This window comes from Pithys albifrons, chromosome 2 (genome assembly GCF_047495875.1).
Source record: "Pithys albifrons albifrons isolate INPA30051 chromosome 2, PitAlb_v1, whole genome shotgun sequence".
Classification (NCBI taxonomy): Eukaryota; Metazoa; Chordata; class Aves; order Passeriformes; family Thamnophilidae; genus Pithys; species Pithys albifrons.
Genome location: NC_092459.1, coordinates 61,142,278 through 61,155,239, shown reverse-complemented (window position 1 = coordinate 61,155,239; position 12,962 = coordinate 61,142,278). Strand labels below are relative to the sequence as shown.

At 38.9% G+C, this 12,962-nt stretch overlaps 1 protein-coding gene across 4 annotated transcripts in view; it reads right to left on the bottom strand.

The window, feature by feature from the left end:
* Window positions 1-12,962, bottom strand: part of PHACTR2 (phosphatase and actin regulator 2) — a 132,125-nt gene that overhangs the window by 6,010 nt on the left and 113,153 nt on the right. For all 4 annotated transcript variants that reach the window (XM_071549221.1, XM_071549224.1, XM_071549223.1 and 1 more), the window contains 4 exons: window positions 12,833-12,888; window positions 6,607-6,668; window positions 5,497-5,634; window positions 2,982-3,058 (listed from right to left, as the gene is read on the bottom strand). In XM_071549221.1, coding sequence (XP_071405322.1) covers window positions 2,982-3,058; window positions 5,497-5,634; window positions 6,607-6,668; window positions 12,833-12,888 — 333 coding nt within the window. The remainder of the gene's footprint in view (window positions 1-2,981; window positions 3,059-5,496; window positions 5,635-6,606; window positions 6,669-12,832; window positions 12,889-12,962) is intronic.

The window sequence follows — 12,962 nt, the reverse complement described above, 5'->3', positions numbered from 1 at the left end:
GCTAATAAAATTTTTGTGTTTTTTTAAAGTAAGCAACAAATTTTATAGCACTGCAGATGTTTTCTTCCTATTAACAGCAGCCAACTGAGGCACATGAAGGCTCAGATATACCTCTCTGGTTTTTAGGCTTTTAGGTAGGGCATGTACATTGCTCCAGATTGTCTGTGTGATGGCTAGAGAGGTGGATTGCTCCAAAAGGTGTCACCAACCTTTTCTACAATAAGTAAGGAACCTATGGCAATTGAAATTCTAACTCAAGTTAAATGTAATGAATCCAATCGAAAGAGTAAGAAGGGCACCAGTATCAGGTTCTCAAGGTACCCATCACCAGACATAAACCTCTGTTTAAGTGGCTTAAAAAAATGTATCTGTCCAGGAAGCATTGAAAGAAGCAGTAGCCTGAAAAAAGCACAGGTAATAACACACCTAACACAATAGATTTATCTAGGTTTTTGTTTGACATATTTTCTTGTAAAAGTACCAGAGAAGAGAAAACAAGCCACAGGTTTACCCCTGTAAGTTGATTCAGTACAAAACAGGGATGCATTTTTCAAATATCAGAGGTGTACACAAAAGCCAACATTCACAAGTATGCAGTTCATCTGCTAAGTGAGAGTACGTACAGTGGCTTGCCAAAGGACACAGGATTTTTTTATTTTTTGTGTAGAACAGTGATAAATTGGGCTATATATAGCATTTCCCTTAGAAACACTTCATAAACACCTACTAATATCCTCTTTTAAAACTTTCATTTATTTCTCTATTTTTAGGAACTCAGTTTCTTGGATCCTGTTTTGACATAATGGAACAAATTACTAGGAGTAGAAAAACAGTTCAACTGACAGTCATTACTGTAAATTATGAACCATGAAAACCAGTGGTTTTAATTTTCCAAGTTTAATATCAAATTTTAACAACTCAAATATATTGTAAGTACCAATTATAATATTAAAGCATCTTATATTTAATCGGTAACAATATAGGAAACCATATGTTATAAAGCATTTTTGTTTACTAATCAGCTTTGTTGCTTCATTCTATCACAGAACTTGACAAATAAGCCTTTGTTAACCAGCTGCCAATACAAGTGTCTCTTGGTTTGCCTTATCTCAGTGATCTCCTTGAAAAGAACTAATCTCTCTAGCTAGGGTCTGTGGTTTTCTTAAATTATTTTTGTTGTATCAATCCAAACATAGCAGAAACTACATAATTTTTAATGAGAGGTCCTGGAAGAAATGGGATCTTTTTTATTTTCAAAATTTCAATTGTTTTAAAACATCTGCATCTTACTTTGTGCTTAATTAGCTTTTTCTACTGTTACTCTTCTGACTTCTGTATAGTGACTCCAAAATATGAGTAGTGAAACAAAATAGTGTGGAGAGGAAACAGAGAGAACCTAACTTCACTCACATTGAAATCTTTCAGGACTCTATAGAACATTGCCTATATTTACCATGATTTGGCTGTGCCTACTTTTTACTCCATTTTCCAAGGCTCTCCTTGAAAAAAATAATTCACTTTTTAACTGGTTTGTCACTCCACTGGATTCCTGGTTCAGCTTTCAAGAATCCAGTTATAATAAGTCTCAACTGTTTTTGAGTCTCATGAAAAAATATCCAATTCTTTTTGTATGACTCATGCCTATCTTTTCTTATGCTTCAATACTACAGTGCAACTCAAGAAACGCAACAATGTAAGCAGGGGGTCAGTTTCTATACCTGCTATTTTTATTCTCTCCCTTGGGATGTCCTTTTTTAAAAAAATAGTCTTTTTATATATTCTGAAAAATATATACTACCTACTATCTGAAGAAAAAACAAAATCAGAAGCCAAATGAAAGCATATATCTCAATGTTTCTGACCTTGCCTCCTGATTCATCTATTGGCCTAGGTTTGCTGCCTGTGAAACTGGTTTGATTTTTTTGAAAATGAAGTTTTTCATGTTGTATCTACAGAGAAGTGACTTTACATTACTATTGAAAAACATTCTATGTTTTGATGAGAAAGAAATCACTGAAGTTGTGAAATCGAGGAATGAAGCAGGAGATGCATGAAACACCCATATTGCATTCTGAATTTTCCTTGTGACACATTCTTTAATTACAAGATTCACACTCACTAGCTCAGATCCTGAGTTTGGTTGAAACAGTAGCAGGAACCAGAAAGGATCCAATCTTATTAGGCAATTATTTTTACTTGACTTAACTCTCTGTGAAAGCAAAGACAATACTACTAGGTACATAATGTTGGCCAATCCTAACATCAAGTTTTGCTTGCTGGTGTCCATTTCATCCTTTGTAACTTCCAAGAAACAGGAACACAGGCCATGGAGATGACAGAAAGCATCTCCCTTTCCCTAGGAATAACTCTGCCAAATTTCAAGCTCTGCTAAAAACTGTGGACATTTCATGCTCTTAAAAGCAATAATGATTCAGACAACATCTTAGTCTTATCCAAAGCAGAGAACAAAATAAATCCAGAATAACATGTTAGAAGCGGCAAAAAGGGAATCTATCTTGTTCCCCCAAAACTGCTGCCAGGAACCTAGGAGACCCTTAGCTTGCCAAAACACTGGTGAGCTTTTCTGAAGTTCAACACATCATCTAGTTTTCACTTAGCAAATGAATCTGCAAAAATGTATACGTTCATGAGCAAGGGAGTGCTGCCAGAGAAGGAAATCCCTTTTTTTTTGTGTGTGCTTGAGGACTACTAACTTCATTATGTGAGAACTACCAAGTTCTTTCAAAGTATTATTTTTCAGATTCCCCAGTTTATCTTTTTCTGTGTAGCAACCAATCCATTGCAGTCACCCTTCTCTGCTGTATTAATTAGAGCAACACTGGGAATTCCAACAGAATCAGTTGTGAGATTCAAGGGGACTCATGGTAGGAATCCACACAAATCATGACACAACTGCAGATGGCAGAGGGTCACTGTCATGTTCATTTGTCACACTTATGTAAGAAGAGGCATTCACCCACCTGGTAAATTGCCGACTTTCCTCATGTACTTCCATTTCTGTGCTTTTAAATTCATTCAGTTCTTTCCGTATTGCTGCCTAATAAACAATAATGAAACATGCAACCATAAGAAATATGAATATAAGGAAAGCAAAGAATATGAAAGGAACCTGGCCCTATTCTTGCAGGTTCCTTACAGTTCCCATTTCTAGTCTCCTCTACTGTAATCCACAACTCTCACACATTTCTGATCATCTGAATTACTTTTTTCAGTTACAGCTGTTCGAAGCAGTTACACACTCCAAAGAAACTCAAAGCATCAAGCATCAAGAAACACCAGATCTGCTGCAATGGGTGAACCAAGCCCCACTGAAATATGTCACTTCCTATAGACAAAAATGGGTGAGGGATTGGGTTACCTCGCAATCACTTGCTGAGTATGAAGCCAGGAGGGGGTTGTATCTCCAGGCAGAGCCCCTGAGGAGCTGGTGAGTCACTTTGCCTGCACAGGCACTGTGCACACAGCAGGGGCTATCTATCTATCTATCTATCTATCTATCTATCTATCTATCTATCTATCTATCTATCTATCTATCTATCATCTATCTATCCAGTAGAGACAGGACTATCTATCTATCTATCTATCTATCTATCTATCTATCTATCTATCTATCTATGCAGTAGAGACAGGACTTCAGGAATGCAAGATGAACAGCGTTTTTAAAGTGAAATTAGTCACTTGGTTTGATTACTTTTATGTAAAATGACATGAAATATTTGGACAGGCTTGTATTTTCAGTTGGCAGATACTAAGGAACAGCACAAATTCAGTGCACTTTGTAAATGCTTTGTTGCTTATGTTAGGAGACCGATAAGCAATTTACGTCATCAAGTAATAAATATAATTTCTGAAATATTCTAATACATACTGCAAGGGTGTTTATTTCTATGCCATATGCCTTCCCACCTTCACTGTGAAAGGAAATGTCAGTTTATTCTTACCCTTTTCTTTCACTTTTTAAAATAAAGACAACATCATTTCATGAAGGCCTAAAGAAATGTCATCTGGTGTGCATGCCTTCCAATGCAGAACAGACAAGCACCATGATAAAATTATACTATCATCAGATTGCAGTCTCATAAATGAGAAGCTTCATTTTAAGCAGGGGATGGTTCTGTTTAGCTACAACAGCATGCTTACACAAGGCTGCTGTTATAGCTAGAAAGAGGCAGCAATTTCTGAGCACCACATCAGCAGCAAAGACACCAGAGCTCCTGCTCCTTAATATAGTTACAGTACAATTTTCTTCTCCCAATTAGAAGAATGACTTCCCTGGGGTGGGGGTGGGGGTGGGGGCTGGGGGGGGGTGGGGTGGGGAAAGGGTGAGGGAGTTTCCTGGCAACCTTGGGTCTGCCTTTCTACTAAAGCCAACCAATGTGGGGTTCAAAGAACCAGCCTTGGGTACCCATTCATTACAAAGTGAACTGAGATTAAAAACTGCTACACTGAGGTAGGTAGAAAACTCCACTGTTTCTTCTAGTGCAGGGTACCCTGATTGGACCTAGGTCAAAGTGGAGGAGCTGGGTGCTCTGATCTCCCACAGATATGTGAGGACTAGACAGTGCTCAGCACCTCCCAGAACCAACATTGACAAACACTTCTGGCTACATTTTTTATGTCTCCACCTTGATAAGAGATTCTCATTTGATTGTCAGATGAGCTGGCAGTTTTTTAATATTAATATTAAAATACAAGCTGAAATAAAATCAGTGCTTCACTGTGCTTAGTTAAAAGACAGCATGTATCACTTTTCATGTAAACCACATCTCATAGAACTTCCATAAAAGTAGGTTCACACCCACTGATAAAAGAGCCAGCATTTTTTGCTACCTAAATCCTACAGCTTTCCTTTTATTAAGGAATATAGGATGGAAATGGATGAGTATTTGATGGTAATCTTTGATCTGTTTTTCAAATGAGAATCAAAGGATCATTTGCCTCATCCTTTGTGGTTAGGCAGAGGAACTATTCACTGCACATTTTAGAGGCAAACTTCCCAAGAAGATGGGCTCCATGCACATCGTCAGCTCCTGGACTGGCTGTTGTGACCAAGAACCTTGAGGAGGATAGAGCAGCTTCTACCTTTTTGTAACTTAAATGAGTTACAAAAGGAACTCCTGGTGGCAGTGATGCAGGCTTCTGTCTGCAAACCCCTGCCTGAATTCCACAGGTTGGGGCCACCTTTGCTAAGCATGTATCTGGCTTAGTAAGGATTTAAAAATTAGAAAAGTTAGGACAAAAATTTAGAAATTCTGGGCTGAACTGTCATAACAGAGGTGGCAAGTATGTTCTTAATAGGCACCTGAGTGGCTTTTCTTAGCTGCAAGCAGTACATGCACAGTAGTATGATGACAATCTTGCTGTCTCCAGCAGATGTCATTTGTGATGCTGACATCAAGAGAATGTAAACCAGAGGAAAGCTCCCCAAAAGCAACAGATGCAAGAATTTTCTTATAATCTGCATTTGTCTCTTGCCTTGTCTGCAGGAGTTAACCTGGCCCAAGGCTTGTCAGCACGACGGTCGTAATCCGGAGAATCTGTGACCTCCACATACTCATTAAATCGAAGGATTCTTCTTGCTTGAAGTTCAGCCACTGTAGGCCTCAGACTGAGCTGTAAGCAGGAGGCAGAAAATAGTACACTTAATAAGATGAAATAAAATAAAACAAAAGCTGAGGGTATGATGTAATCTCAAGAGAACTTCAATGGTATTTCTAAATAGGGTCACTTTCAGGTGTCTAAAAAAAGGCACCATCCTGGGAGTGCTGCACAGGAGTGGGGAGGCAGCACAACCCAATTTCTTCAATTACAAAAATAGCCTTTGTCAGGCAGGTCACAGAGAATCATGACAGTTATCTCTGGAATATTAATTGTGAATTTGCAACTGTGGCAGCATTTACCCCACTAGGCTATTTGCATTAATGATTATACAGTCTGCTGTGTTAAACTATAATACTGAAAATAAGCAGAATTTGGAAATACTTGCCTAACTAAAAAAGTGGGTTTGACCATCTGGGGGTCATTATGCTGCAAAGAGTTTCAGTCACCTCAAACAATATTCACTTTAATTAACTAAGAACGATCATATTGAGGAAACTGTATTTTTGTAGAGAAGGGCAGACTAGGGAAACTTATGAAAACTCTCCACATCCTCTCCCAGAGAGCAGACCCATAACTGGTGCATTGAGCATGATCCCACCTGCAGAAGCTAAGGAAAGCAGTAAAGGGATTTTGTAGGGCTCACATTGCTTTTCTGCCCTCTCCACTGTTCTAGGGAAGAATGGATCTACAGGTGTGGCTGCCGTTAAACATACATGACAGCAGTGGTCATGCTCACAAAGGAAATGTGTCACTTATCTCCCCTGCTTACACAGACAAATATTAAGCTTGGCCAGGTTCTGTATGCTTCTCCTGGTACAGGAAACTGGACAGGATGGAGTTTCCCCCAAGATGGACTTGACCTGTACTGCTTTTTAAGCAGTTTCTAATCTGTGGACACAACTGATAGATACACACTAATTTTTAGACTCTCATAAAACATAATTCTATGTACACAAATGCACAATACAAAAAACACATCATCACCTTTCTACTGAGTCTACGTTTTATTTCTCTTTTGGCTTCCTGTTCCTCTTCTTCATTCTTCTCTGTTTTCAGAAAAGATAAAAAGGAGTGAATATTTAAGTATTATGACTGCACATACTGTATTTCTCCTGGTTGAAAGCTTCAGAACTTCAAGTCCTGGCTCACATTTCCTCATATTTCTGGATGGTGCTGCATATGTTGTCTGCTTTTTGGCTATAGTGTGCTCTCATTCTTGTCCCTATCCACATTTCCCCTGATTCTGTGGAAATCTCAGGTCAACTGTGGGTCATGAGCGCAGCAAAAATGAGGTGCCTGTCACTCCCTTTCTGTGTATCAGCAAGCAAATACCTTGAAAGAGCTGCCTAATGTTTCAATTACTTATTCTAACATAAAACTCACTGTTGCTTTTACTTCCACTATGCCATCTGTTGACTTTAGAGGGAGAGTCTTGTCAGTCATAAGTTTCAAGAAAAAGTTTGCTCCGAGTATCTGAATCAGCCAAGTGTCTTCTACTGCTACAGGACAAAGTGAATCAATGAGATTTGTTTCACTGTCATAAGTTAGCGCAAACTGGTTTTATTGCTTATTTTTTTCCTGGTTTTATAATGTAGGCATAAGATTCAGCAGCCAAGACCTATTGAATAAGGGCTGCTGTCTAGATCAAATGAATGAGTATAGCAGAATATTACATGTGCATTTTTTGAATGTATTTGGCCACATGACTGAAATGTGGGTTTAACAAATTTCTGTACTAACCAAACTTGATTTTCTGAGTGTCAGTGAAAGAACACTTACCAACACATGTTCATATGGGTTCAGCATGTTTTTCAATTGGTGTAAAGTGTGAAGAACAATGTTTGCACTTTCAGTCCACCTCTCATAGTTATACGCTGAAACATCCCACCTAGAGATAGCCATAGAAATCTGATCCTGTTTTATTCATGGTTGGGGATTACAAACTCCACATTACAGTTCAAGGATAACTAAATTTAAAGGAATTAATTTACTCTGGATTCAGCCAACCTATGTAGATGGAAAGGCAGTTTTAAATCCTGGTATAGTCATATTTTCCCCCTTTCCTATGGCCAGCCTGCTGTGCTATTATAGGTAACCTGGCTAGAACAGGATGCCTTGTAGTACTTGCAGATTTCCTTTGCTAACTCAAAGGCTTTCATGTAAGAGATATACAAGGGAAAGGAGAAGAGATTATTAAAATGAAATAGAAGAAAGATACATTAGGTAAAAGGCAATACCAGCCCAAGATCTGCTCTGTAAGAAGAGTCCAACACTAACCCCAGGTTTCCAAGAGCAAACTCAGAGGCTTGCTGCCAGGATTAGGTTGGATCTCATGTTGGTGGTGATTTTATTGAGATACTGAAATGTGGATGTAATTTATGGTTTATTAATAGCTTTTCTCTTAAATGGTAAAGAAATGGATGGCCTGTTTCCATAGAGGAACTGTAAATGGACTAAAACTGAAGAACTGAGAGAGATTAATCTACATTTTAATTTTTTTATTAATGTATCTAACAATAAACAAATTGGGTGTATTTAGGGACTTTGCACTCTAAATGAAAAGTCTTTTCCTAAAATCCTCACCTGAAAAAAAAAAAAACAACAAAAGCTCTTTAGCTGTTTTAGGACAGATAAATCATCTGCAGGCTTTTGTTTAAACATCTTGTCTTTGTAATCAATAGACATGGTAGCTGAGGTAATTAAACAAGAACTATTAATTTGGGGTTCCACTCATCTGGGAATCATCTGACGTAAAAAAATGTGTCCCTTCATGAATGGAATTGCTTAATTCCTACCTCAGAAACTCTCCAGTAGCAGATATAGCATAAAATAAAAGCAGCTGAATTTACACATCACTGTACTGCCCCTTTCCTTAATTTAGTTTGCAAAATATGTTGTGCATTATTCATATCTTGTCTGTCTAGACCACAGTGTCTCCTAAGAAGCGGCAATAAGAAGCAGCAATAAGCTCACAATACTTAATGCATGCCTTAAGGAACAACTACCAACAGCATGGCCAACTGAAATACTGTTTTTCTATACTTGGGGTGAGGAAAGTTAATCTGGACATTTAGGAGGGTTGAAGTTTAATTGCCTGTCCCAAGCTATAAAGTTGCCTCCCTGTGGGTACCAGATGACTGCACAAAGGGATGCTGGACAAGGGAAAACACCTAAAAATGAGCAATACTCAAGGTCATCATCATAGCTGCTGGACAGAGGGTCTGGGCAGGTTCTGGAGCAGGCTATTGAGGAGAGCTGGCAGCCCATCTTTTGGAGGACATTACCAACAGGAGGCATCAAGAGCTTCCTTCACTCCTGGGCAAAGCAGGAGGGGATCAAACCCATGGGGAGCAGGTAGTCTTCCGCATGAGAGGTCAATGGACAGGATGTGTTTTATACATTCAAGTTCGTTTACTTCTAGGAAAACATAAGAGCTAAAGGAAACGGACTGAAATCTGAAGGCTGCTGCTAATCTATTGAATTTGCTGCTTGGCAAACTGGACTCTGTCTCTGGCATTGTCTACCTAAAGCATGGACTTCCCACCTCCAGCCTGCTGGGCAGTGTTGCTTTAAGCCTGGTGCTACAGAAACTGCCTGGATACAAATTCCTACATACAATGAAACCTACAGTGTATTTCTTGGTTCTTAAGATAAATGTTTTGAAAGTTGCTGTAATGAGTTAAGAAGATGTGTGGTGCTAAACATAATGGGTCTGGTGCTCTTGGTTCAGGTATGGTGGAAAATTCCAGCCCCAGGGCCAAGATCTGGCAGCAAGTGACTCACTTGCCCAAACAAGAACACATTAATGCACAGGAATACACTTCTGACTGCTTTCCACCTTAAAAGCAGATCTAATCTGTGTGATGTGAAGAAAGAAAATATAAACACAGCGTTCCCAGCTGCAAGTCCCCTCCTCAGATGTCCTGCTGCTGCCTTATTGGCAAAGGACCAGCCCCGCAAGCGCCCTTTGCTTGGAGAAGTATCTGGTTAGATCCCAGCAAAACTATGGCTTCCCTCCTTCCCTGCCTGCACTTTCTAGGAGGTCAGACTGAGTTCTCACTTCTAACTGAAATGATTTCGTTTATCAACAAATATTGTGGCTGTCAAGTTAAACAATCCACCCTCCAAAGCCAAACAAGCAGCTTTCCTGGCATCTATACATTATTGCTCCCGCAACTTTGAATATATTAAATCTGGTCACTTTCTATTCTGTGGGACATTTGTTTTGTAGCAGATGGGGGAAAGAGAAGAGAGAAATTGTGCTGCTTGAGGACTGCTCTGTTCTTGACCAGAAAGTACTCCTGGAGTGTAAAACTAAACTTTCCATTGTGTCCCTATGGGATTAGCTATGTTTAGAATTCTCTGTGAGCTTGCTAGGGAAAGAGAAAGAAAAGACAAACAAAGCAATTGCTCCTTGCAGTGCTCTGAAACACACAAAGCCATTTCTCTTTCCTGGTGTTACATTAATGTTCCTAAACTAGCATCAAGAGCTAAGCCTTATTTTCTACAAAGCCAAACCCTGTCTTCTGCAAAACCATTACTGGCAGGCATGCAGGTGCACTGTACATGAAGTTCGCTGTTCCTTACAAATACAGGAAAAAAATACAATTATCTTAATCTGAAATTCTTGGAAGACTGAAAAGTGTCTTTGCCATATCGCAATACTATAAATACTGTTGGTTCAAAGCCTGTCTTTATAAAAAACCACAAGGCTTTACATATTTTTTCAAGTGGACTCTTGAGTTATCGTAACTTTGTTTTCGTACGGGAAGTCTCAGAAGTCTGTACAGTTTTATCCAAACAGTTTTTATAGAAATCCGCCTGCAATGCCTTGTGATCATACTTGGAAACAGGATTTTCAGTAACTAGTTTATCTGGAAATATTATCAAAACAAAACTTCTTGCAAAACAGACTTCCTCACTAACTGGAAATACAAAAAAAAAAAAAAGAAAAAATAGGGATTTTTTTTTTTAAACCTCTTGCAGGATTTGGGCTGAACTTAACCCTAAAGTAAACATTTGGACCTTTATCACTTAATGTACCCTCAAGGTCTATGATAAATATTACTCAAAACAACAGTTCTCCTTAGCTGCAGTTTATATACATGCAATAATATAACCCCTTCTCCCCATCCAGTGCTTAAAAATAGGAGGAAGGAAACTTTATGAAAGAAATCCCAACTTACTCACAGAAGCTGACTACACCAACAAAGGCATTTAAGACATGTAAACATTTTCAAATGATCCACAGGAAGGGAATGCAACAGTTTTGATTTAAAATGAATGCCTTTAGTGCTCAGAGAGAACTTGCACCATGAAAGGGCTCTGAGTCAGACTGTGACCACAAACCCTGGCTTGCTTTGGTTTGCTTTGCTTTTTACAGATCACTTTCAACTTGAAATATTTTATATCTCAGTGATGAGCAAAAAGCCGTTTTGGATTCTCCATGTGCTCGCCAAGGATTCTGTGACTTTTTGTGATTCCCAATTCTGCTCCCTAGCCTGTATTTTTTGCTCTCCCTTGCCGCTTTAAGACAGCCCCCCAGCTGCAGCAGGGGAGGAGGGCGGGAGGCACTGAGTGCAAAGTCTGGTATGCTGCCAAAAGCTTAAAGTAAACAAGCTGAAACAGGAGAAGAAATCTATTAACTGCTTTCCAGTCTTGAGCTACTTATTGCAAATTCAGTGAATAGAATAAACATTGGCAAAAGGGTTATTAAATACATTGCAGGTTCACTGCTAGGTTAGTTATCTCGAGATAAGTGAGACAGAAAGGGCAACTAGGAAGCCCAGCTGGTGCTCCCAGCTCAGCGGCCATATCCTGGCCCACCAAAGATGATTTAGAATTACCTTTCTCACATAGTACAGCATGAGCAGTTTCTCATATAAAAAAATGTTCACATTCCAAATTTTAACTTTATTTATCTATGCAATCTATAGGTTCAGAAATTACAGTTTTAGAAAGTCTATTCATATTATGTGTTGGATAGGAGTCCCCTGACCCCTCTCCTGTGCACACAGGAACTGTAGCTTCCCTCTTCAACAAGACATGGCACTATTTGGCATCTGAGAGCTTGGACAGCAGCAGTAACATTTTATTAGCACGGGTGGTTGCCTGAAAGCAAATAATTGCTGACTCATCTGATTTGCTGGCCTGATACAGTGAACAGAGTCATCAGTCCATGGATGTTTTCAGACAAACAGCCCATTTTCCTTCCTTCCACTACCATGCTGCACACCAGGGTTGCACAGGTGAGATCCAACTCTTCTGAATGATTGTTGGAAATAACAGAGTTATTCCTGTTCTTTCATGAGGTGTAAAAAGTTCTCAAGCCCTAAGAATAGATGAATTTTTTGATTTGTTGCTATTTGTGAAAGACTCACATGTATGTTTTCTTCATTTATTTCTTCTACTTAACCATCAAGTACTAGCTACTCCTGCAGAATGAACACAGTATTAGATGGAGCTGGGCATGGCCACTGCTACACTATGTGTTTAGGTAACACTTATATCATGGAAAAATTCATAAAGGAAGACAAAAACTTCCTGTTCTGAAGAGTTTGCCAGCCTAAGAATAAAACCAGTGTAAGTAAATGGGAGAACAGGTATAGAGAGTAAAGATCCAATGTACTTCCGTTCCTCTGCCTTTGACTATTTTAATTACAGACTTTTTTTCCAGCAGGGATATTGAGGAAGTATTTAATCAATGGAAATGTATTTTATGAGAATGACTCATGCAGGTTTCAATCCAGAAGATATTTATGTCAGAAGTGAATATGAAGGCCAGCATGCTGAAGGAGTTGGCATATACCTATTGTCTTTCCCCTGAACACATTGCCATACCTCCTTCTAGTCCTCCTTCTCTCTGCCCTTAAATCCTACCTTTGTGATCCCTTCCTCATAAAAATTAGGTGGAAGGTTAACCAGCCTAGAACTATTTCTAAGGGGTATCTAAGTTATTCCTGGTCCTTGGGGCCACGTTCAAGAAGTGGGATTGTGACAAGCAAAATTTGGCATATTGAATATATGCACTTTTTGCAGCTACGGTTACAGCTTAGCATATAAATCTAGTGTTGACATATTATTTTCTAGAATGCAATTTCTCTCCAGTTATGGATCTAACACTACAGCAACAATAATGGGTTTCAATATGAATCCAACATATGCTCATTTTCTAAGTAAACACCAGCTCAAGCTTGAGTAAAATACTTACGCTTCAGGATATTTCTTTGCTCTAGCTCTTCAGTTGTAGGCCTCTGGCTAAGTCTCCTGTGAAAACAAAGTAAGTGACTGATTTAAAATCAGATCCAAATAATAAATTAGGCTTTGTAATACAGAATACA